Raw genomic sequence first — 22,094 nt, forward strand, 5'->3', positions numbered from 1 at the left:
AGCCTAAATTAACTAAGGCATAGTGCTGGTTTAGGCTAAGCCTTGTCTGTGAAACCGGGCCTGTAAATGGGAGGTTAAAAAACTAATTTACGTTAAGTAAATGTTTTTGACAAATGTATAGGACCCAAGTCATGATTTTACTTGTAATCTATGTTTAAAAGGGAAATGTGCACTTGACTGCCAAAAATATTATTTCTTATTAGGATATTAAGTATTTTAAGTATTTAATTCGGGAATATAGTAAAATGATTCCACAGCAGTTTTCTTTTCCTGGTTCATTGACTCCTGAAAGTTTAATGCACAGTTCACTTCATTTCGCCAGGGTTGTTTCTGAATCACATTTCCTCTGAACATTTATATGCTTGTTAGTTCTTTTCAAGAAATTGTACATTTCTTTAAATGTAAAAGTTGTAAAAAATGAGATTCCACAGACTGTCATTTCAGTAAAGGTTGGTATAAAGGTAGGTATAAATATTTTCGAATACGAAACACAAGATCTAGACGATTAATGTGTTGCTTTGATAATATGATAATTATTAACAATTAATAAATAACAAAAAACAGTGCTAACCTTAAGTAATTGTCACATTAAAACAGAAACCAAACAGAACGAGGACATCTACTTCCTTAAGAGCTTTTATCCTGAAACCACATCAAATAATCATTTTCACTAAGGAAATGTAGTCTTGTTAAACTTGCCGACTCTCCTGTAAGATCTCTTTAGCGGTTATCTCCGGCGCGTCAAATGACCATGCGTCGCGTCGTTGCCATAGCAACAACGGTCTTCGTCGTTTTCCTAAACAAAGCCAAGACAAGAGGAGGAGAAACAAAAAAGTTTGAGTTCATATATGAATATTTGTACATTCTGGCCTGCATTAAGGTAGGATTTTTATGAGCTACGTTATCAGTTTCTCCGCTGTAAGAGTTTCTGTTTGATCTTTACAATCGCCTAACTTAATTGGGGCCTATTTCTTGTTTTCATTTACTAGAAACAAGAAAGCTCATATATACCCTATATCAAGAAGTAAACAGCAATGTATTATAATGATTGGCACGCGGTTCTGTTCCCTGGAGTTTTCTGCTATTGATTTTAAGAGGCTCTTTATGTCATCTCGATGTAAGCTGCTGCTCTGAGATCAAGTGTGAAACCGACCTGCTGTCAGTTTTGATGTATGTATTCCCTTTATTTCTGCCATGTAGTGTTCACTGTTGTTTGGACGATAGTAGGCTATACTCAGTCAGCACATGGAATAAAATAGCGAGCATCCAAAGTCTTGCTTATGAGGCCTTTCAGGTAAGCTTGAAGTTTTTTTTAGTCTTAATACTGCATAGAGAATGCAGATGTGCAGGGTCAATATATGGACAATAAAAACCTCATGGGATTTGATTGTTTCTTGAGAGAACAGATCTTCTTTCACAATAATCAAAAACATGTAGCCTATACCTTTCACAATTGGCCTCATTTACACTTTTCAGAGATAATATGTATGCTGTTGCTAAATCTAGAAATCATCTAGAAATAATGTCTTTTAAAAACCAATTTTAAAAGATATTTAAAATAAAAAAATCTATTTAAGTTACATTTAAATCTTTATAGAAACATATTAAGGAGTCTGTCCTCTGAGTATAGGCTAGTATCCTTGTATTGATTTTTGTATTTTGCTTTCTCCTTGTTTTATGACAGTTGCAGATGAGAAATTCATCCTGAGATTATTTCAGTCACAATGGTCCGTCTGACTGTGCATCTTATCGCCAGATCCAGCAATCATTCAAAGTCCAGAAGTGAATCACTTCAACAATATCTCAAGAAACTCACACATCTGAACTTTTCAAGCAAAAATATAGAAGACATTGTAAGTTTTCTCTCTTAGAGTTGAACATAGTTGTATTAATTGCACTGTATTGTTTGTTAATTTTTTTCCCCTTCTCTGAATACAGGATGATCTATCGATATGCAGAAACCTCACTGTCCTTTACCTATATGATAACCAAATTTCACAGATCTGCAATTTGGGATTTGCCTCAAACCTTACACACTTATATATGCAGAATAACAATATCTCCCACATAGAGAACCTCTCATCTCTACACAAACTCACCAAACTGTAAGTATGAAAGTACAAGCTTGTCTGTCTGTCTGTCTATCATCTGTATGACTATACGGTCATCTAAACCTTGCACGTTTTAAAAACTATTTACAATTTTCAAATTGTCAAGCCATTATAAAAGTACGTCTTATAGTACAAAATGCGCTGATGCATTTTCTCAGTATTGTGATTTTTGATTTAAAATGCATACCACCATAGAGAATATTCCAGGAGTGATGGCTTTATCTGCGTCTATGTTTCTGAAGGTTTTTGGGAGGAAACAGCATCACTGTTGTTGAAGGATTAGACGAGCTGAAAAGTCTGAAAGAGCTGCATGTGGAAGGCCAGAGACTACCCCATGGAGAAAAGCTGGTCTTTGATCCACGTTCCATTTCCAGCATTTCTGTGAGTAACGTTAAAGGGATAGTTCACCCAAAAATCTACATTTTGTCATTTTTTACTCGCATGAGTCATATGATGTTCTACACACGTTTTAAGACCTCCCTGCGTCTTCGGAACACAAATAAAGATATTTTTGATGACATCCGAGAGCTTCCCAGGCCTCCTCATAGACATCAATTCTCTCTGTCAGGGTCCAGAACAGTACTGAAGATATCGTTAAAATGGTCCATCTGATCATAGTGGCTCAATTTAATTTTTGTGAAACAATGAGACTACTTTATGTGTGCAGAAGAAACCAAAATAACGAAATTCTTCTCAGTCTCCGACACACGTTCACAAGACCACCTCGATGCATGCGTTTGAGCGCACAACCCGGATGCACAAGCGTCTTGGTACTCTAATTAACGTGCGTCGTAGACTGACAGGGAAGAGAAGAATATGTTGATGAAAGTCTTCATTTTGGTTTCTTTTTTTTCTTGTCACTTCATGATCCACTATGATCAGATGGACCATTTTAACGATATCTTTAGTACTTTTCTGGACCTTGACAGAGAGAATTAACATGATGTCTACGAGGAGGCCTGGAAAGTGCTCGGATGTCATCAAAAATATCGTTATTTGTGTTCCGAAGATGCAGGGAGGTTTTTGATTTTTGAGTGAACTATCCCTTTAACATTCATACCACTTCAGTGCAACTTAACTACACGTTAGGGAGAGACAAAGTTTTACAGAAGTCTTATAATAGCTAATGCACTTATATTTAGATTGACATAGCAAAGTGTCCTGAGGCATCCTGTGGGATTGCTGTCAGATGAGAGGCATAACATAGATGAAACTGACCCAATGCACCAAGAGTATCAAAGCAGTTCTGTGCAAAATGTAATAAGGGTAAAAGAGGGCTCTGTGGCTGCTTACATGTTTGACAGATCAGCACGGAGGGTTTACCGCTCAGGCTATAGATAAACAAACGCCAAAGTTGGGAATTTTGTTTAGTTTGATAATTAATGAAATTGCGAGGATAAGTGGACCAAATTTTCCCCCCAGAAACATCTGTAAATGCTCTCCTTTTACTAACACAGTGAAATCTATATTGAATCACCAGTGGTGGAACTGGTCTTAACTTTAAAGTGTCTAATGACATTGTCAAATTTCATCCTTTCAGGACTCTCTGTCCATTTTAAATATCAGCAAAAACAACATCGATGAAATATGGGACTTGACTCCTCTAAAAAAATTGACTCATCTTTTTGCTGCGGACAACCAGCTGCAGGATTTACAGGTAAAATATGACTTTGGTTACATTTCCATAAATCCATAAAAATGATAAAGGGTAATTTTATTAGACTAAAAAAAGTTTTGTATTATTTGATTATGACAAAATGGTATGTTCCTATGAAGTGTGAAAAGATTGGTAAAAGGAGAAGACTGTTAAAACCTAATCTTACAAATCCTACCAGCAGTCTGCAGATTTACACAGGGTCAGAATTATTCAACAAATCAGCGGGCTGCTCTCCAGGGACAACTTCTGCTGACAATTTAAACAAGCACAAGTTTTCCTCTTTCCTTAGTGAATTGATTTTCCTCCATAATACGCTCCCCTTACAGCTTCGGCCAAGTCTTGAAAAAGTTTGATTCAAACCTATAGCTTTGTTGTAGCAAAACTACATCTAAACCTTTTCATTTCTTCTGGAAAGGAATTTTCCAGATTATTTAATAATAAAGTTCTGGTCTAAGAAATCTGTGCTTTATAAAAACCTTGGTAACTTGCTTGGAGCAGTAACTTTGGCCAACAGCACAAAGGCAATTCTCTCAGCAACTGTCACTGATAGTGATCTACGTGTCAGAGGAAGCTTTCATGTTTAGCAGATATCTTCTTTAATTTATACAACCCCTCTGCCACTATTGATTCAGCGACGACAGCACCCAAAGGATCAATTTCTCCTTTACGCATTTGGTTCAATTCAAGTGGAAAAATTATGGATTTTTAAAATAGATTATGACAGACAGTCAGTCGAGTGACAAATGGGTACTGCAGAAGCTGTTAGTGGCGCATGGCCAGACAGGGATCGAAGCGCTGGTCAAATACAGGTTCATAACTGGCCATCATTAACCCAGTGTGGGGCTGGAAAGAGCCCAGTCAGGAAAGCATTCAGCACTCCGGCGCATGGGAGGGCAATTTGGTGCTGGGCAGTTCCCAGCCAAACCCTAAGAGTGACAGACCTGACACGATCATTTATCAAAGCCTGAGAGCGCGGCTCACTGGAGTCCCGCTAGAGCTGATTGCACACCAACTGAAAAGTGGAAGCACTTTGGTTGAGACAGGAAGGCAATGAACAATCAGAGCGTGTCCAGAGAGTATTCATATTTCCAGCCTGGATTAATGTGTCCTTAGATAAACATACACTGCAGGCAACATGCTTGAGGACTACTGCCCAGGGGAACTTGTTAGTCATGCAGTCCAAGTGACCAAGTATTTATTAAAACAAGCTGATTTCTTGCTTATGCATCAGCCATCCAAATTTTTGTCTATATTGTTTCTGTTTTTTTGCTTGTGGCATTTTAAATATGATGTTTTCATAAATCATCATGAAAACATCATGCTAAAACATTTTTTTGATGTTTAATCTGTGTGATACAAACTGTTCAGTGTTACAGTATTTTTTCTGCATGCAAACTCAGATATGGAAACATAAGATGTTCTTTTAAATATGATGTTTTGATCATGTTTAACCTGCTTAAGTTCTGTTTATTCTGTCTGGTATTGTGCGCCAGTGCTACAAAACTGTTCTGCATTTTTTTTGCATGCAAACTCAGATATGGAAACATAAGATGTTCTTATTTTGCACAATAATTTGAGATAATATTTACAGTAATGCCTTTGTTTATACTTTCAGGAGTTAGAGACTGTGTTCAGCCAATGGTCTGAGCTGCGGGTACTGGATCTGAGTAGAAATCCAGCGTACCACAAACCTAAATACAGGGACAGACTAACAACTGCCTGCAAAACTCTAGGTGAGAAAAGAATGATAACAGTGATAGGAGTATTTTTCATATGCTTTTATTTAGATATTATGTTATTTAAAAATATATATTGCTTCTCAAAATTATTTTAAAAATCATACAATCATATCAGCCCTTTTATTTATTTTATTAATTAGTTAGTTACCTACAGTTTATGAATGAATATAAATATGTTCAGGTGAAATTATGAACTTTATTAATTCTTCTGATTTTTAGAGGACCTTGATGGAAAACAAATAAATGAATTATCTAGGCAGTTTTTAATCAACTGGAAAGCCTCAAGAAATGCTAAGAAAAAAACAGGTGATGAAAAAGACATCAAAGGACAAATCAACAACCCATTTGCAAGTATGAAAATGAACATACATTTTTGTGTTTGATTTTTTCTTTTTGTTAATAAATTATAAAAAAACAATTAAATGCATAAATTAAAAATATTGTTATCATTTAATATATCATTTATATTAAAAACAAAACATGGTATTTTATTTCAATAAACATCTTTTTATTATTTTATTCTTGATATTGTGCTTGTCTTGTAGAGAAAGAAATTATTTATTTTGTCTCATTGTGTTTCATAAGCATGTGGTTAAACATGCGTTGCATGTCCCATGTGTCACATTCTCTATGTTCCACGATTAGATGTGACTCACCCCTTGTTTTGCTTTAGATGGTTTTCACATGAGCCCCCAACATCCCCGTAGCAGCACCAGCTCTCAGGGTAAGCCATCAGAACTCGGGAGGCCTGGCGTTACATTTCGGACAGACCAAGTTGGAGCATCCAGCATTAGAGGTATAGTATGAACAAAAAAAATCTCTAAACTCTCTCATTACATAATTTTGGGCTAATGAATGAGGCTGGAGATGGTCATCTTTTAAAACCATTCCCACCCATGCAAAAAATCTTTAGTACTGGCATGAGATTTCAAAAATGGGTGTATTAGCTCCACTCCTGCATTCTTAAAATGGATGTGTTGATTTTAACACATTGTTTGTGTTATCCTATTTAACAGATTATGTGTTATTATTGTGTTAAAAGTAACACAAAATGTGTTGTCCAAAGAAATAACACAGAGATGTGTTGTTTAAATCTACATTTCAGTTTCATTATCATCATTCAAAAATTATCTGTTGGCATAATTATGATAAATGACTGAATGTCTCCTTAGTGAGAAAAATAGTTTATAGCATGAATATGGATGATAATGCTGAAAGACAGTTGTTTAAATCTTATTCTGCTTTTTACTGTGTGGTCTAATAACAAGAGGATTTTGAGCAATCTACATTTTAGGGCATTTTTTCATGAAGCCTGCTTAGAAAAAAATGAACTGTAGTTGTTGGGTATTTTTATGGTAGTTTATGGAATCTTGTTTATTTCATTTTTGTTTGCTGTTTAATTTATAACTCTATTTTATTGTTTTTACAGGTCAAAAGGATTGAATAGTCCAATGAGTGGCATGCTCTGCAAATCTCAGATCAACAGTCACACAGTCATTTTACAGTCTAAAATCTCTTTAGTGCTCCTTTGGCACTATATGAATATTTTTCTTAAGACAGTATTTACTAAAATTATATATATATATATATATATATATATATATATTTTTTTTTTTTTTTCAAGAATCTTTAGCTCTGTCCGTCATCTGTAAGAAATGTGAATTGTTTACCCTCACATATGGCACTATCTTGACAGACCTGCACTGCCTGATTTACACCCTTATATTCTGATATCCTTTCTCTGTGTGTTTATTATGAATAAATGTATAATTCAAATGTTTATTATTTTTAATATTTTTAAATATTTAAGAAAATCATCAAATTCAAATATAATATTGGCACCAATAAGTATGTTTGCAGAAATGCACTATGCATGTTTTACAATATGCTTTAAAGTTGAAAGAAAACATTATATTTAAAGAACGATTTTTTTTGCAAGTTATTTTTCGTGATTGTGAAAATAAACCGAATTTTATAGAGGACAAAAATATTTACAAAAATTACAGATTAAGATAAAAAAGTCGGTCTACAACACACATTATTTATTGGTTTATTATATTTTATGTCTTCAAATATATATATATATATATTTGCTGTTGTTGAGAATATTTGTTGTCCACAAGAATATTAAATATTGACTATGAAAAAAATTACCACTTCAACTGTATGTTTAAATTTAGATTTATCGTTTCAACTGTCAAATTCATAATTTATAAACTCATTTTTTTCTGAGGATTCATTTCAATTTGTCTATTATGCAACGGGCTCATCAACATCAATGACACCAGAATGAATTGGAATTTTGTTGGTATTATTATTTTATGCATTTTTAACTTATTATTTCAGATACGGTTTAGAACACGCCGAGTAAATTGATCTGCGTGACTGTAATTCCTGCGTATTTGGACGAGTTTAGGGTATAACCTCTGAAAGATGTAGAGTAATTAGCCCGAGAAGCTTACTTAACCTCATTTGCTCTCCTTCATATAATTATTGGCCTGAGGGCACTAGTGATACTTCATCCTTACAAAAACAATGTTTATTAAGAACAGTCATATGAACAGAATATGTTATGAATAATTCCATTCATTAATTTTCCCACATCTCCGTTTGCGGACTTCGGAAAACAGAATGATTAATTTAGGAGTCTCGCAAGAATTTCCTCATGCTTGCCAGTTGATTGCAGTGTTTAGTGTTTATTTATTGGCTGTGTCCCAGGAAATGAAGTTGCAGACGATATCTACGGCTCAAAATCTAAAACAAACATCCTTTTTTTTTACTTGAATAAGTAATCCTTTTATCGAAAGCAAGGAAGCATCTGATATTGTAAATACATTTGATATCTGTTTGGCAGCTTCGTTGATGTATGCTTACAGAGTACATCAATGTTTACTAAACAAAGCCAACCTGGAAAATTAGCCCAATTTATTCTGGACTAAAGAATTTGTCATCATTTTTGAAGTTGTAGTTCACACAGCAATGTGAACTTTCATGGGGTGGACGAAAATGCTGCCTCTGGCGTCGGAAAACGGACTGTGCCCTCCTACTGATGCGAAGAGCACAGCGCCAGTTGCCAGAGTTTTAAAGGCTTTTGATTAATTGCACCGGAGTGAAACACTTGTCAACTCCTTGTGTTGTCCAATAAATTAGAGGCTCTGGAGACTTCACGCGCTCATTCAGGTGAGGACCCTGCGTGCGCGCGGACATACATGCGTTCCTATTTTTCACGGTCACCCCGACTATATGTTTTTGCAACGGCAAAGGGACTATTATTTCACTACGGTGGTTTTGCCAAGCAGTGCAACGGATCTCTTATAAGAAAACAAGTTTTCATCCATTGACGTGTGGTTTTCAGGACAGCACTTTAAAGATAAAACAGGTAGTTATTAAGCCTTGAGTATTTCCTAAGGACAACTTTGTCAACGAGAGTGGAATTAAATTATTTTATTAAAACGTAAAAAGCTGCATAGCATGGTGAGCAAAATTTTTACTTTGACATGAACTAAACATGCTTTCTTTTCTTTTTAATTTTATTGTATTTATTTATTATGGCTCACTCAGTTTACTTGAGGCACAATATGTTTCTACCTCAGTTGTTTTTGTTTCTTCAGTATTCGAGTGCAATGAGACGTTTTTCTAAACTGTTTTAACACGTGCCTTGCTTGACATATGTCATTATGCAGGCTGCTAAGTAGTTTCAATGGTTGGAAAGCAGGCGGTCCGTATGGATGGTAATGGTTCTGTGACAGTAATGGATGACAGTCCCGCATCCAGTCCCAACTCGAGCCCTAGTCCTGACACTCTCTCCGCGGACAGCCAGCGCGCAGAGGCCCTGTCTCGCTCCGGGGTGGTCCAGTCCGGTGGCCTCGGGAGCAGAGGGAGACCCGCAGCAGCCAACGCGGCGCGCGAAAGGAGTCGCGTGCAGACCCTCAGACACGCGTTCCTCGAGCTACAGAGAACATTGCCGTCTGTGCCACCGGACACCAAACTGTCCAAACTTGACGTCTTGATATTGGCAACCACATACATAGCGCATTTAACGAGAACCCTACAAGAGGAAGGGATGGAAGAGGGAGACAACACAAAACAAAATGAAGCTTTGAACTCTCTTAAAGGCGATGGATACTTACATCCTGTGAAAGTACGTATTTTATTTCTTCGTTTTTTTCCATGTGCTGCCATGTGATCATATATTTTAACATGAATTTTCGATACAGCAAATGTTGAAAATGTCTTCCAAAATAAACTTGAACATATTTTTGGTTCAATCTTTTGAACAGGCTACTTTAGATTCAAGGTCGAGGTTAAAGCCTAATTTTCAAATGACATGTGCTTTAAGTAGATAATAATTCACTGTATTTTTCTTTGCTTTTTTCTTTCAGAAATGGCCAATGCGTTCAAGATTATATGTCGGCGCTACTGGCCAGTTCCTGCGTAACTCAAAAGAAAATCAAGGGGCATCTTCATCATCATCACAAATATAAATATTTGCACTTAAGTTTTTTTTTTGAGGTAATAACTGAAATGAAGGTTAAACTTGTAGGCTACTCGTTGGACTTTCGGAGAACCACACGACAGGAATTGTGTTGTATAGGCTTGAAACAAGACAACGCTGAAGGGGTTTGGAAATAACTCTTCGCTAAAAGGAGAAAACTTTGAACGATGCCATTCAGACAAACTGATTTCCATATTTATATATCCTAATTATTTCAAATGTGTAAATAAGAATAAAATATTAAACGTGTGTTTTGTAAGTAAAGTTAAAACTAGTTCTCTTGGATCGCTGTTTAGACTTGTGTACTCTGCAGTTCTGTACTTGTTGGTACCTTGTATGCCGAAATTCCGTGTGTTAATGAGCTGTCATGCTTGAACTGTTAGCTATGCACTTTCTGTTACAACATTTGCACTAAATGCATGTGTGAATAACTTAACATTCGTCATGTGAAGTGGTCTGTCACAATCGCAACAAAATATCACGAGCCCCTTTTCTTAGGTCTTCCCTCTATTTCACGTGAATAGTTGCTAGTGTATGTGGAATGGTCAATAAAATAAAAATATTCTTAAACTGTAATTGCATTGATTTCAAGATTATTATTATTATTATATACCTAAACGAAACCATTAACAATATTACGACGAGAAAAATGGGAGTTTTTTTCCTTAGGAATTACTGGGTGCAAAATATTTCACATACAGTAAATGAGGTACACTCAAAAAAATGATTTTACGATACTGTTCACTTTATTTAAACAATTAATTTTGTTTTAACACCATTGTATTAGGTTTTATGTTCAAACACAATTGCATTGTGTTAAACGGACTAAAAACAGTAATGCTTTGGCTTAACTAAATGTTTACATTTTAAATTAACATGTTTCAATCAAGTAGATCAAAATCATATTTGATGCTTGTTCAATGTACTAAAATAAATCAAGTTAACACAACATAAATGAATTTAGTTGTATTAAAGTAGCGTTATTAACTAGGAACAGGATTTCCACTTCCCATCATGCTTTGCACGGGGCTGAATAGGGAGAGTAAAAGTTGCAATAAAATGTTATTTTATACATCTTTTATCAAAATGATGAAACACGGATATTTGTTCATGTTTAATACTCTTTTATGTTTGTATTTAAAAGAGTTTCTGGTGTGTTAATGTTTTTGGGGGGTTACCATTGTGGTAAAGTGTAGAGCATGTGCTTGGGTTGAGGACCTGCTAACCAGATTTAAAATTGCTTTAATAAAAAAGCAGGTACTTGGGGTATGCCGAAAGTTTAACAAAACCAACTTCTGGCTAACTCCGAACAATAAGAGCTTTATTTAGCTTATTTAGTGTGTTAAAAATAACAGCTGGTTCCACATAATGGAAACATGTTATCGCTACTTAAATACTTTTAGTAGGATGAACTTATTTGATTCAAGTTATTTGGACATTATTTGGACATGGTTGTTTAAGTTTACTCAGTTCAGTTTAGTTCGTTTTACATTAAGTATTTGAGTAGAGATAACATATTTCAGTTGTGTGGAACCACTGTCCATAATTTAATTATGTTCGTTTAAAGTATAATTTTTTTCAGTGTAGGCCTACATGTCTTTATAATTGCTTTGTTATCATTTTAATACACAGCTTTTGTCTTCACGTTGATTTCGGTGCTTATTCATGAAAACATAATTTCAAAGTTTTTAATCATGTCACTAAAAGATTGTGGGTGCAGTTATAATGTTTATCGCTATTCAAATACTGTTGGTCACTGTAAGACAAAAGTTTGTCTATGCAAGACCTGCAGCCTACATCAGCTCGTATTTAGCCTATTTTTATATATATTTTGAATGGATGAGGCATGTTTAAATGAGTTTAAGCAGTGAAAAATTATAGAAAATAAAGTAATAAAATATACTGTAGAGTGATCATGGTAAGCAAATCACGCATTTAAGTCATTAACGTTACTGTTATTTAACCAAATCATAGGAGGATCCTCATTTAAATTAAGTCTTTATTATCACTGCGTATAAATGTGTCAATAAAAGTGTGCGAGACGCATATTTTTGTGTTATTTTCAATTCAGATCAATGCGCACGCAACTTCTCATTTCAGTGAAATACGCATGTGCTCACACAAGGAAGTTCCCTTTAAAAGGTGAAGTACGCATGCGCAACCTCCTTTTCTCCGCAGGCGAGGAAGAAGTGTATGCTCGTGCTGCACATTGCACTAGTGAACCGAGGTAAATTTCGCTTTTGATAACATTTAATCTAACTTCTTCACAGAAATAAATGTGCGTGTCTGCTTTATGTTGTATTAGCCTACTCTGCGTAGGAAGAAGCTCGTGCGCAAATGTTCCAGGTTTGGCCACGTGGTTGGTCCACGAGGATCATTAAACTTGCACATAGTGAATTTAATCGGTGCTTCACTCTCATACATGATATTAATTATTATATGTAGTAGCATTTGCTTTCGTATTTCAAAATACTAAGATAATTTGAGCCCATTTTTTATCCTATCAATGTTTTTCACGAGTCATTAGGCCTTAATGCTTCGTATTTATGTATGCAAGTAATGCATTAAGTTTAAAGGTTAATGTTACTTGACCCCGTTTTTAAGAGGATCAGCTTGTTTCTTCACGTGTTTAAATGCTTACAAGAGTGAATTCACGTGTACACTTGAAATGTAGTTTTTATAAATCGGTTTTAATTGGTATGTTTCTTTACCAACAATGACTTGATGTGAAACAAAATAGATTCAGAAGTTGTAAGAGTGTGAAGCTCGCTACCGCTTCTATTCATGACAAGATGTCTGATCAATAATGTGTATATATGTGATGCGCAAAATCAGATTATGCTGTAATCATGACACATCCAAGAAAGGGTTTTAAGAATCCCTGGAGGATTGCAATAAATCATTTTGTCAGATGTGTGTCCCAGTTTCAGTGATAAATTGCCCCTTTGCCATTTGCTCAGGACTGTGCTCTGTCCATATAGGTCTGCTGTCCCCTGTGTGGCCTTGCTAGTTTGGGAATGCTCTTTATATGGCCTAGATGGGGTACTCTGGGATTTGACTCCCTTGAAGGTGCTGTGGTCTTGGTAAAGGTCCTGACCTTGAGTTGAACTAGCGTTGTCCACGCTTTTGTGCTGGTGTGGGAGGATCTACTCTCAAGCTGTGTTACATGTACCCTTTGACCTGTAGTGCATCAGTCATCTTTTTGAGATGGGATTGAGTTTTTTTGTTTATTGGCGCTTATCTCAGTGCTGCTTATTTGAGGTAGCACAAAATCAATAGACCGAACAAATTAATGACCATTATAGGGAGCTCTGTCTTATGTCATGACGTTTCTGTTTTTGTTGCATCACAGAGAAACCAAATGAAGATGTTTGTTGCAGGCGGTCAAGAGGACCATTGTAAAGGTAACTTAAGTAGCTAAATTGATCTTGTGTAAATTAAAAAATGTGAATAAGATGACTAGAAAGCAAAACTGTCCATTAGTGATGATTTTTTTACACCGTTTACCCGTCAGACCTGATTGGATTGTTGGAAAAAGGTGCAAATGTATTTATCCTATCCTTCCCTCATCCGATTACTTGATTGACACCGGAAAAGGATGACGTGAGAACCATATCTTAAGCAATAAGGTAATTTTCTTTATCTATAATGTAGTCGCTTTGCGGATGTCTTCGCACTTTATCTATCATACCAGATTATGCTGATACTGTGCCTATACATGCTAACTTTATGTATTTTTGGTCAGAATGCTTGTTGCAGTGATGATTTCACATTTTTACGCCGTTTACCCATCAGACCAAATTGGGTTGTTGACACTGTGACTTTCTGAAGCAACAGCATGCAGAGTAATTGACTGTCCTGTAGTCCATCTAAAAAAGGTGCTAATGTATTTATTTCCTTCACACAGATTACTCTATTGGCAATGGAAAAAGGATGATGTGAGAGTCGCATCTTAAGGAATAAGGTAATTTTCTTCTTGGTTTGTCTAAAATATATTTGCTTGACGAGTTTGCCATCACACTCCATCAGACCAGATTTTTCACATCATATGTTAAGATGACGTTTTTTTGGTCAATGCTTGTTGCAAGTGATGAATTCTCATTTTTACGCCGTTTACCCATCAGACCAGATTGGGTTGTTGACACTGTGACTCTCTGAAGCAACAGCATGCAGCGTTAATAACTATCCTGTAGTCCATCTAAAAAGGTGCTAATGAATTTATCCAAATTTTTTACCAGGTTACTGTATTGCCACTGGCAAAGGATGACATGAATCGCATCTTAAGCAATAAGGTAATTTTCTTTGAACCTATAATATAGTGGCTTTACAAGTGTCTTCTTCGCACTATCCATCGGACCAATTTTTGTGACACTGTATCTGTAGATCCCTTATCCCAGATGTTTCACAGAAAATGTACCTTAATGTTTTTTTTGGTCAGAATGCTTGTTGCAGTGATGATTTCACATTTTTATGCCGTTTACCCATCAGACCAGATTGGGTTGTTGACACTGTGACTTTCTGAAGCAACAGCAGAACTGTTCACTGCTTAGCAGTGCCTTTAAAATATTTCATGGTACTAATGAAATCATCGTCTGTCCCCACACCAGAGTAAAGAATTGCTAGTGAAGAAGGCTAATGAGGATGACTGGCTCCTGAAGAAGGTGATTGGTTTCACCCTTCTGCAAACGATGTTGTTGTAATGTAACAGTGGTAGCTTGAGATTAAATAAATCTTTTTACAGAATGTAACCTAGTTGTATATTGTGTAATGCCTGACATGATGAATTTCACGTTTTGGCTGTTTACTCGACAGATTTGATAAAGCTATGACACTTATTTTAGATTTTGAATTGGACAAAGTTTAAGTTATGTTAACTGACAATATTGAACTATTCTTTTTGTCTTGACTGACGCAGCCATGCAATTTGGTGGATGTGTGGAAAATGCATCCTGGCAAAGCATTAGGGCTGTGCAATTAATCGAAAATTAATCGTAATCGTCAATTTTGGCCTTCAACAATTACAAAAACAAAATAATCGAGGTAAAACGATTATTGTGCCACATTCCATTTTGCAAGGATCCTCTCTTTTCTTGTGGTATAAATCCACAGCGCACCCCTTTCCTTTACAGTGGTTCAGCTATGCTATTTCTTTACATTTATTTTCAGTTGAATTTACAGTTTAAAAGCAAAATTATTTATTTTCTATGTTGTTTTAAAAGTTAATGAGTAATCGTGTTAAATAATCGGGATCTCAATATTGGCCAAAATAATCGTGATTATGTTTTTTGTCATAATCGAGCAGCCCTACAAAGCATGATTACTGATTACTTGAGGCATTTTCAGCTTGTTTCTGAACGCATGTGAAAACCCTAAGATGATTGTTGAACCTTTAGACCAAGTCAATGTAGTAAATGATTCATGCTACAAGTATTATTATTGTGTACATCAACGTTTCTGTAAAGTACCTTGATCCTATTCCTCTACAATGCAGGTTGCATAGGTGTGCACAAAATCCAAGATTTGCTTGCGGAATTTTTCCAGGGTAACGTCTCTGTAGTGCAGGGAGTCCAGGTCATGTAGAGCACAGGGAAACACTGCATCGGGTGGAAATACAAGCGTAGAGGCCCCTGTGTTGCCAAGACAAGTCCCAAACTTGAAATAACCTATGGTAAGGTGATATTGACTCCAAACTTGTAATGATATGATTAAGTTGTGGTCCAATAAATAAAAAAATACTAAATTCTTGTCCTTGTTATAATTTTTTAAAGTTCAGTATATTTTGTAGTTGTAAGTTAACTTGTGAAACTGAATTGTGAACGAACCATGCTTTAGGGTGACTGAACTTTCACACAACAATACTGCAATGACAGCATCTTCCTCTAGAACTTGTGTTCTCAAGCTGAGTTTAGCATGCGCTTGGGCCATGGAAATCCTGTCGGAACAGGTAAACAAACGAAATGCATAATGAAATTTTTTTAGCCAATTTATGCTTGTCTTGCATGGTTTTAAGATTTCCATTACTGTCAGCATAACTAAAAAATTACTCTGCATAACTGAATGTTTTTTTATTTTGGTCTGCAAACAAGAACAGGCTATTGTTGAAGCCTCCTCTAGGTTTACAGGCAGTGTAAACTGTATTTTAACATTAAAGCCTAGGAAAAAATATTTCTTAATTTTTTTATGCCATAAAACAAATTTCTGATATAATACAACACTGGGACAAATTGACTTGTCTTATGGCAGTGCTCCATCTAGTGGTACAATATAGCAACTTTATTGAGTTACAATCATTCAAATACTGTAACAAACTATGTTTGTGTAATGAACTGTATGACTCTGCAGTACTTACAGAAGTTTTATGGAAGTGACTGAGACAGACGAGCATTGTGTTGAGTGTGATCGAACCCTTCGACTAGCCATGTAATAACCATGGATCATCTTTTCAGCTGTGGGACTCATGTCCACCTTTAAGTCCCTTGCTTGAGCCAAAAGCTGAAAACAAAACGACTTTGGCGTCAACAATTGCTGCCTATTTTCATTTAACCAACTTTAAAATCATACTTTACACCACTTCAATCATAATTTAACCATTAATTCAGATGACCTAATATAAAATGCATGTGATGGGGTCACTCAACCTCTTTATAATCTTGTGTAGTAAACTGCATGCATGCTGGATAAAGGGGCTCTCCTGGAAGGATGGCCTGCCTTAGGGTGTGCACTGCCATGGACAGGAGTAGAGGATCGCTGCTTGTTTCTCGACACTGAACTACGAGACCAAATGCCTCTGCGAGCTGAAGCGGAACTGAACCCATTTCCTACAGTTGTCATAAATATGTCATTATAAGACAAGCAAATGCTATAAAATGATAACTTCTGACTGAAACAATAACATTAGGGAAATGAAAGTCATTGTCTAGATAATTTTGAGTAACTGGGGTGAGATTAAGGCAAACGGGCTTAAAGAACGTTCCTAAAATAGATGCCATTGTCTGTGTTTCCTGTTCCCAAATACAGAAAGAGGCGGGGTAATCTACTAAGCGTTCCAGCATTCCTTTTACATCTAATCAGTCTTTTAATATGTATGACTATAAAAGTCCAACAATAACATTCTGTTCTCTGAATAAAAGCCAAGTTTGATTAAAATAACATATGACGTAAACCTACCACAGCACCCAGCACTGCATTATCACATTTAGCTGTCCTCTTGGAGGGGCAAGCAGCATCAGCTAGGGCCCAGAAGTTACATTGGATGGGAAAGGAGATCTGCTGGTCCATATCATCACCATATTTTTTTCCAGGAATGAAGACAGACACAGTCCGGTTTTCAAGAGCTAAAGAATATTGGAGAAACAGCACAGAGACGTAACAACTTCGCTTGTTAACGTGGTCTGTTTTTTCTGCCTTTTTGAAAATACAATATAAGTTATCTAATAAGACCATTCATAAAGTATTGTGATTATTTGGCACCAGATTGAAGCACTTCCAGCTTGTCTCTCTTGTAGCACGTGAGGTCTCCCAGAAGGCAGATTCCTCCAGTTGCCAGCAGAGCTGAACCTGCATGCATGTTGGCAGTACCTGCTCCATGTTCATCTCTAGATAAAGATGCCAACAGCTCTCCTGTAGGTGCGTGTAGAATGCCTCGCGAGGACAACGGCAGGCTAGATCTCATTAACCTGCGAAGAAGAAAAAAACATTTAGAAGTCAAATAATTTATGATGATTATCTAAAAGCAAACAGGTTTGAAGACATACCTGTCAATGATTAGTGTGTCACTGGTGAGAGCGAGCACATCCAGGTGGTTGGGAGCATCTGGAATATCCTCACTTTGTACCAAGCTAAGTAGTATCCCCAGTTTCAGTGTGTTGTAGAGTCCAGGTGGAATCACGGGGGAACCAAACGAGTTAGCTACAACGGCAGTGAACCTCCATGGGGAGCAGGCAGAGGCAGCCAGCAGGTTCTGGAAGTTTTTGCTAACCACACAGGGGCCTGTGAGCGGCAGTCAGGAACAAATTACTTTGACGTGCTGTGAATATGGTTGGTTGTTTTGATAACATCAAAAGTCAAAACAAGACCTTACATTTGGGGGTCCACGGCTGGACACTGCAAGCCTCTACACTCCATGTTACACTGGGCCACTGGTGCACATGGGCTGGAATCCCCACAACTCGGTACAGATGGCCAATTCTCATGGAGTCACACAGTTCATCTAATTACATTAAGGAAAACAAAACAATGACAGTTGGGGATTGGTCTTTACTTATTATATGAGAAACTCACCACCTCTATGGCTGCCAAGAGAAACACTGCAGGCTCTTTTAAACAATGATTCCTCTATGACTTCCACAAACTAATGAGTGTACCTTACGTTTATTAACACGTATGTTCAGTAACTGGAGCCTGGTGTATTGAATTCCAGACTAATACTAGGTCAACAGAATATGCTAATACAGTCCAGAGAATCTAGGGCCTCTCATGTTGGCTAAACAGAAAACATTATGGAAGGAGACAGAAACACTCAATCTAACACTTAAGGACACTGTGATTGGATGTGTTTTACCAGTTCATTTTAGCTTTCTGCTTTGGCATTATGTTCTTTACGAAAACCAGGTTAATAAGGGCTAAAAACCCACGAATCAACTGGCTTATGTCCTAATGGATGACTTAAAGGCAATTACATGACATACCATTCAGAGAATAGGAAACAATTTAGGATGCTAAACAATCCATTTTGGCCTACCTCTTAGAAAAAGGGTGACAGATTGATATCTTAAGAATGCAAAATCATGAACTCCTAAAACATCCACGGCGCTGACATGAATGAGTTCAACAAGCTGTTTATCTGTACATAATGAAATATGCTGACAATAAACAATTTTGCATTCTACACATTTTAACATTCTGTTTTAACAATTGCATTTTTAAATTTGTTGTAAATAACAAATGTAAAAGCTAGTCTATGTATTATTATATAACACACTTGTTATATAATCATATTATTTATAATATTAAAATATTGTATTTTGTAAATTATGTTTTATTAATATTGTCTCACCCCCTAAAACCCGAGACTTCACATCCTCTTTCAGTGGAGAAGAGCAGAGAAAGCACATAAAATCACTCCTTATCGTAGCAGACTCTGTAGCACCTGGTACATGAACTCGAATGTGATGAAACCCTTTGGAAAAATTGGGAGGTGGGAAAAGAATTACAGAAAATGCCCATATATAGACAATTTCAAAAGAATTGAAAGAAATTAAGGTTACCTCTTGAGCAAGGGCATTTCTCGTCTGAGCAGAGAAATCTGGCTCCTTGTGTGTATTTTGTGACACGTGTCATGGCAATTACAAGGCCCTCCAAAGCAAATGGTCTCATTGGACCATACCCACAGGGAAACTCGGAGAGATCCAAACAGTAGTTTGGAAAAGGTGGGAGATGTGTTGGCTTTAAAACAACGTTAACCTATTGAAAAAGTGTACATGTGTTAACAAATATGTGTCTATTGTGTCTTCGTATTGTTGTCAATTGACAATATAATTTATTTTAGTCTTTAACACAGAGAATAAAGTAAACAAATGCTATTCCATACCTGGTTTTCAGTTTCTATGTGCTCGATAAGTGATAGCGTTTTAATAGACAGAAAACAAACCTGAAAAATAGGAATACTCTTTTAGAATACACTAGTTACAAAATGTGCATACACTGGTTAATTGCTGAACAAAGTAAAGTTTTTCTTCAAATCATGTTTACACACTCTACAAGGGCGAACTATAACGGTGCTACATTAGATAACAAAGCGTTAATTTTAATTAAAAAAAGAATAATTTACATATACAGTACACTTCAGTTGGTAGAGGCCTATGCATTTTGTACGTTACTTTGTGAAACTCACCGACTGAAAGAGTGAAGCAGCTTTTAGAGGGTCGTGCAGTATACAGTCTCCCAGTGTGGCATCCAGTTCAAGCACTTCTGAGGGATTTACATCGAAACTGAACCTATACACGGCCTGCATCTGATGTGCGCCTGAAACACACGTTTGTTTTGTGTCATTCCTTTACTGTCGACATGGAGATATGAGTTTTTATTCCCTGCTAACCGTAACAAAAAGTGAATGTATTTAATAATGGCTAAAAAAGCATAACTTAATGGTTTTTAGCGGTCTTTATTGATGAGTTTCGTAGGTAACTTTAGGATATAGCGGATGGAAACCAATGAAAAAGCTACTGTGAAAATAAAAACACACAACATTGCGCAATTCTTTATGTTTTCAGTAATTAGTAAACAGCCGATGACAGACACATAAGCATTTACGAAAATTTACCATGGTTTTACTACAGTTAAAATTGAAAAACCATGGTTTTACTACAGTTAAAACAAAAAAAACATGGTTACTGTAGTAAAACAATGGTTATCACAAAATAACCATGGTTTTGAAAACCATGTTTTTTGTAAAAACTAGGGATGCACCGATATGTCAATTTTGGCCGATAACGATACCCGATCATTATTGAACATTGGAAGCCGATTACCAGATATTGGCCGATATACCGAATCTAAACATTAATATAACATTTTCTGAGACTGAAAATGATTTTTGTTCCCTGAAAATCATGTACCAAGCCTACTTTACACTGGTTAAAGATTCTTTAACTTTTAAACTTTTCTGGTAGAATGTTTATTTAATAAACAAATTAAAGATGTTCTTCCAGAGAAACCCAGAAAGGTGTTCTCAATAGCCACAAGTCTAACAGGTCTCAAGACAGAAAGCATTCAGACAGCAGTCTGATTCAAACAATATGCTTTTGTTCCTATAATATACACGTTCATACTACTAATATCTACATAGTACAGTACATCAACAATGTTTTGCTAATAACAGTAAGTGAATGATCATGACAGAAAGACAGTACTGTACTGGATTTTAACTGCAGTGCAGCGTGCAGCTGAAGTGGTTCAACTTGAGGAAATGATTCATAATTTATAGCCTATAATATATCGGTGTAAATTTTATTATCGGCCGATACCGATAACATTAAAAATGACCGTTTATCGGCCGATACCGATAATTTATCGTGCATCCCTATAAAAACCACAGTAAACGATGGTTACTGCCCTAATCAATGCACCAAAAAAACATGGTTACTACACTTGTACCACAAAAAACAGTTAATTTTCGAAAGGATAACAGAAATCGTTAAAATTACCTTTTACAGGAGGGTTGTGGTGTTTATTTGTGTTTTAATACGATGGTATGAGACGTAACCCAACTTATATTTGCTTTTTAGTTAATATTTTAGCTTTTAAGCAATAGGTCTACTGTAAAGAAGAAAACTCGTTGTGTGTGATTATAAAAGTGTTACCAAAAAAACCGGACGAGCACCTTTCTCACGAGCAACTGTTTAGGCCTACTGAGGTAAATTACGCCTACTGTATATACAAATATTATAAATGCAATAGCGCGTTCAAACAAACCTTTTATTGCATTACAGTCGTCCATGAGTTTACGCAACCCACCACTTCTGTCTAAATATATTATTATCGCTTCTTTTAGGGAAAGTAAGTTGTCCATATCTTTACAAGGTGTTCAGTCTCGGCAGCAGAGCGGGAAGCGCGCGCGAGCGCCCAGTAGCTCGAGCCTTGGCGAGAATGTGCAAACTTATGCAAATGAGACCCATCAACCGTGCAAGAAGCGATTAAAGAAAACACCTTCATATGTCAGTACATCATTTATGGTTCATGTCATATGTCAGTAGGCACCATGGCGTTTCATTTCATAGCCTAATCTGAGTGCAGCAGAGAAAGTAGTTTGGCTCATCGTCACTATTTTAGAGCTTAGACCTGATTTAGCTAGTAGCACTTGTACTAAACCCGAATAAGATAGGGTTTAAGAAAATTCATTTAGATTTCAGAATGTAGCATACATTTTATGATTTCAACACATACGTTATATTAAACAATGTAAAGCAAAATGCATATTAATTGAAAGTGTTAAACAGGAATGGAAATGGTTTTGCTGACACGATAACAATGCATCTTTCTAACAAAAGACTAAACTGCAAGAACACCATTGGTCATATATAACATAAGACAAA

At 36.2% G+C, this 22,094-nt stretch overlaps 3 protein-coding genes and 1 long non-coding RNA gene across 7 annotated transcripts; 3 read left to right on the forward strand and 1 right to left on the reverse strand.

Moving 5' to 3' along the window:
* The first annotated feature begins 528 nt into the window (after positions 1-528).
* On the forward strand, positions 529-7,050 carry ppp1r42 (protein phosphatase 1, regulatory subunit 42). The gene is made up of 10 exons (XM_057323159.1): positions 529-880; positions 1,201-1,294; positions 1,685-1,853; positions 1,939-2,105; positions 2,354-2,492; positions 3,652-3,768; positions 5,384-5,501; positions 5,727-5,858; positions 6,181-6,303; positions 6,937-7,050. The coding sequence occupies exons 3-10, from the start codon at positions 1,725-1,727 to the stop codon at positions 6,948-6,950; spliced, it is 939 nt and encodes a 312-aa protein (XP_057179142.1). The 5' UTR covers positions 529-880; positions 1,201-1,294; positions 1,685-1,724; the 3' UTR covers positions 6,951-7,050.
* Positions 7,051-8,508: 1,458 nt separating this feature from the next.
* On the forward strand, positions 8,509-10,504 carry LOC130547323 (transcription factor 24-like). Of its 2 annotated transcripts, XM_057323184.1 has the most exons (3): positions 8,509-8,886; positions 9,191-9,648; positions 9,890-10,504. In XM_057323184.1, the coding sequence occupies exons 2-3, from the start codon at positions 9,208-9,210 to the stop codon at positions 9,989-9,991; spliced, it is 543 nt and encodes a 180-aa protein (XP_057179167.1). In that variant the 5' UTR covers positions 8,509-8,886; positions 9,191-9,207; the 3' UTR covers positions 9,992-10,504. The 2 variants fall into 2 exon arrangements, with proteins under 2 accessions (XP_057179167.1, XP_057179168.1); XM_057323185.1 differs by lacking the exon at positions 8,509-8,886 and having other exon boundaries at positions 9,088-9,648.
* Positions 10,505-12,144: 1,640 nt separating this feature from the next.
* LOC130547136 (uncharacterized) lies at positions 12,145-15,736 on the forward strand. Of its 2 annotated transcripts, none has more exons than XR_008961853.1 (7): positions 12,145-12,229; positions 13,355-13,406; positions 13,517-13,631; positions 13,910-13,966; positions 14,241-14,294; positions 14,610-14,663; positions 15,544-15,736. It is a non-coding gene; the product is annotated as an uncharacterized LOC130547136 (long non-coding RNA). The 2 variants fall into 2 exon arrangements; XR_008961852.1 differs by having other exon boundaries at positions 15,494-15,607.
* mcmdc2 (minichromosome maintenance domain containing 2) lies at positions 15,461-21,793 on the reverse strand. 2 transcript variants are annotated; one of them, XM_057322830.1, is made up of 14 exons: positions 21,475-21,793; positions 19,895-20,025; positions 19,592-19,651; positions 19,269-19,464; positions 19,058-19,180; positions 18,743-18,844; positions 18,083-18,211; positions 17,757-17,991; positions 17,473-17,678; positions 17,170-17,336; positions 16,641-16,820; positions 16,352-16,494; positions 15,825-15,934; positions 15,461-15,629 (listed from the first exon to the last, which is right to left on the reverse strand). In XM_057322830.1, the coding sequence occupies exons 1-14, from the start codon at positions 21,569-21,571 to the stop codon at positions 15,475-15,477; spliced, it is 2,034 nt and encodes a 677-aa protein (XP_057178813.1). In that variant the 5' UTR covers positions 21,572-21,793; the 3' UTR covers positions 15,461-15,474. The 2 variants fall into 2 exon arrangements, with proteins under 2 accessions (XP_057178813.1, XP_057178811.1); XM_057322828.1 differs by lacking the exons at positions 15,461-15,629; positions 15,825-15,934; positions 18,743-18,844 and having other exon boundaries at positions 16,225-16,494.
* Positions 21,794-22,094: the final 301 nt, after the last annotated feature.

Source organism: Triplophysa rosa, linkage group LG23, assembly GCF_024868665.1.
Source record: "Triplophysa rosa linkage group LG23, Trosa_1v2, whole genome shotgun sequence".
NCBI classification, from domain to species: Eukaryota; Metazoa; Chordata; class Actinopteri; order Cypriniformes; family Nemacheilidae; genus Triplophysa; species Triplophysa rosa.

Coding starts and splice junctions, on each gene's coding strand:
- ppp1r42 (XM_057323159.1), top strand. CDS start 1,725: ATGGTCCGTCTGACTGTGCATCTTATCGCCAGATCCAGCAATCATTCA. Junction 3,769..5,383: donor ACCAGCTGCAGGATTTACAG/GTAAAATATGAC, acceptor TTATACTTTCAG/GAGTTAGAGACTGTGTTCAG. Junction 5,859..6,180: donor AATCAACAACCCATTTGCAA/GTATGAAAATGA, acceptor GTTTTGCTTTAG/ATGGTTTTCACATGAGCCCC.
- LOC130547323 (XM_057323184.1), top strand. CDS start 9,208: ATGGTTGGAAAGCAGGCGGTCCGTATGGATGGTAATGGTTCTGTGACA. Junction 9,649..9,889: donor GATACTTACATCCTGTGAAA/GTACGTATTTTA, acceptor TTTTTCTTTCAG/AAATGGCCAATGCGTTCAAG.
- mcmdc2 (XM_057322830.1), bottom strand. CDS start 21,571: ATGGACAACTTACTTTCCCTAAAAGAAGCGATAATAATATATTTAGAC. Junction 17,679..17,756: donor GACACACTAATCATTGACAG/GTATGTCTTCAA, acceptor TCTTCTTCGCAG/GTTAATGAGATCTAGCCTGC. Junction 16,495..16,640: donor CTACACAAGATTATAAAGAG/GTTGAGTGACCC, acceptor TTTTGTTTTCAG/CTTTTGGCTCAAGCAAGGGA.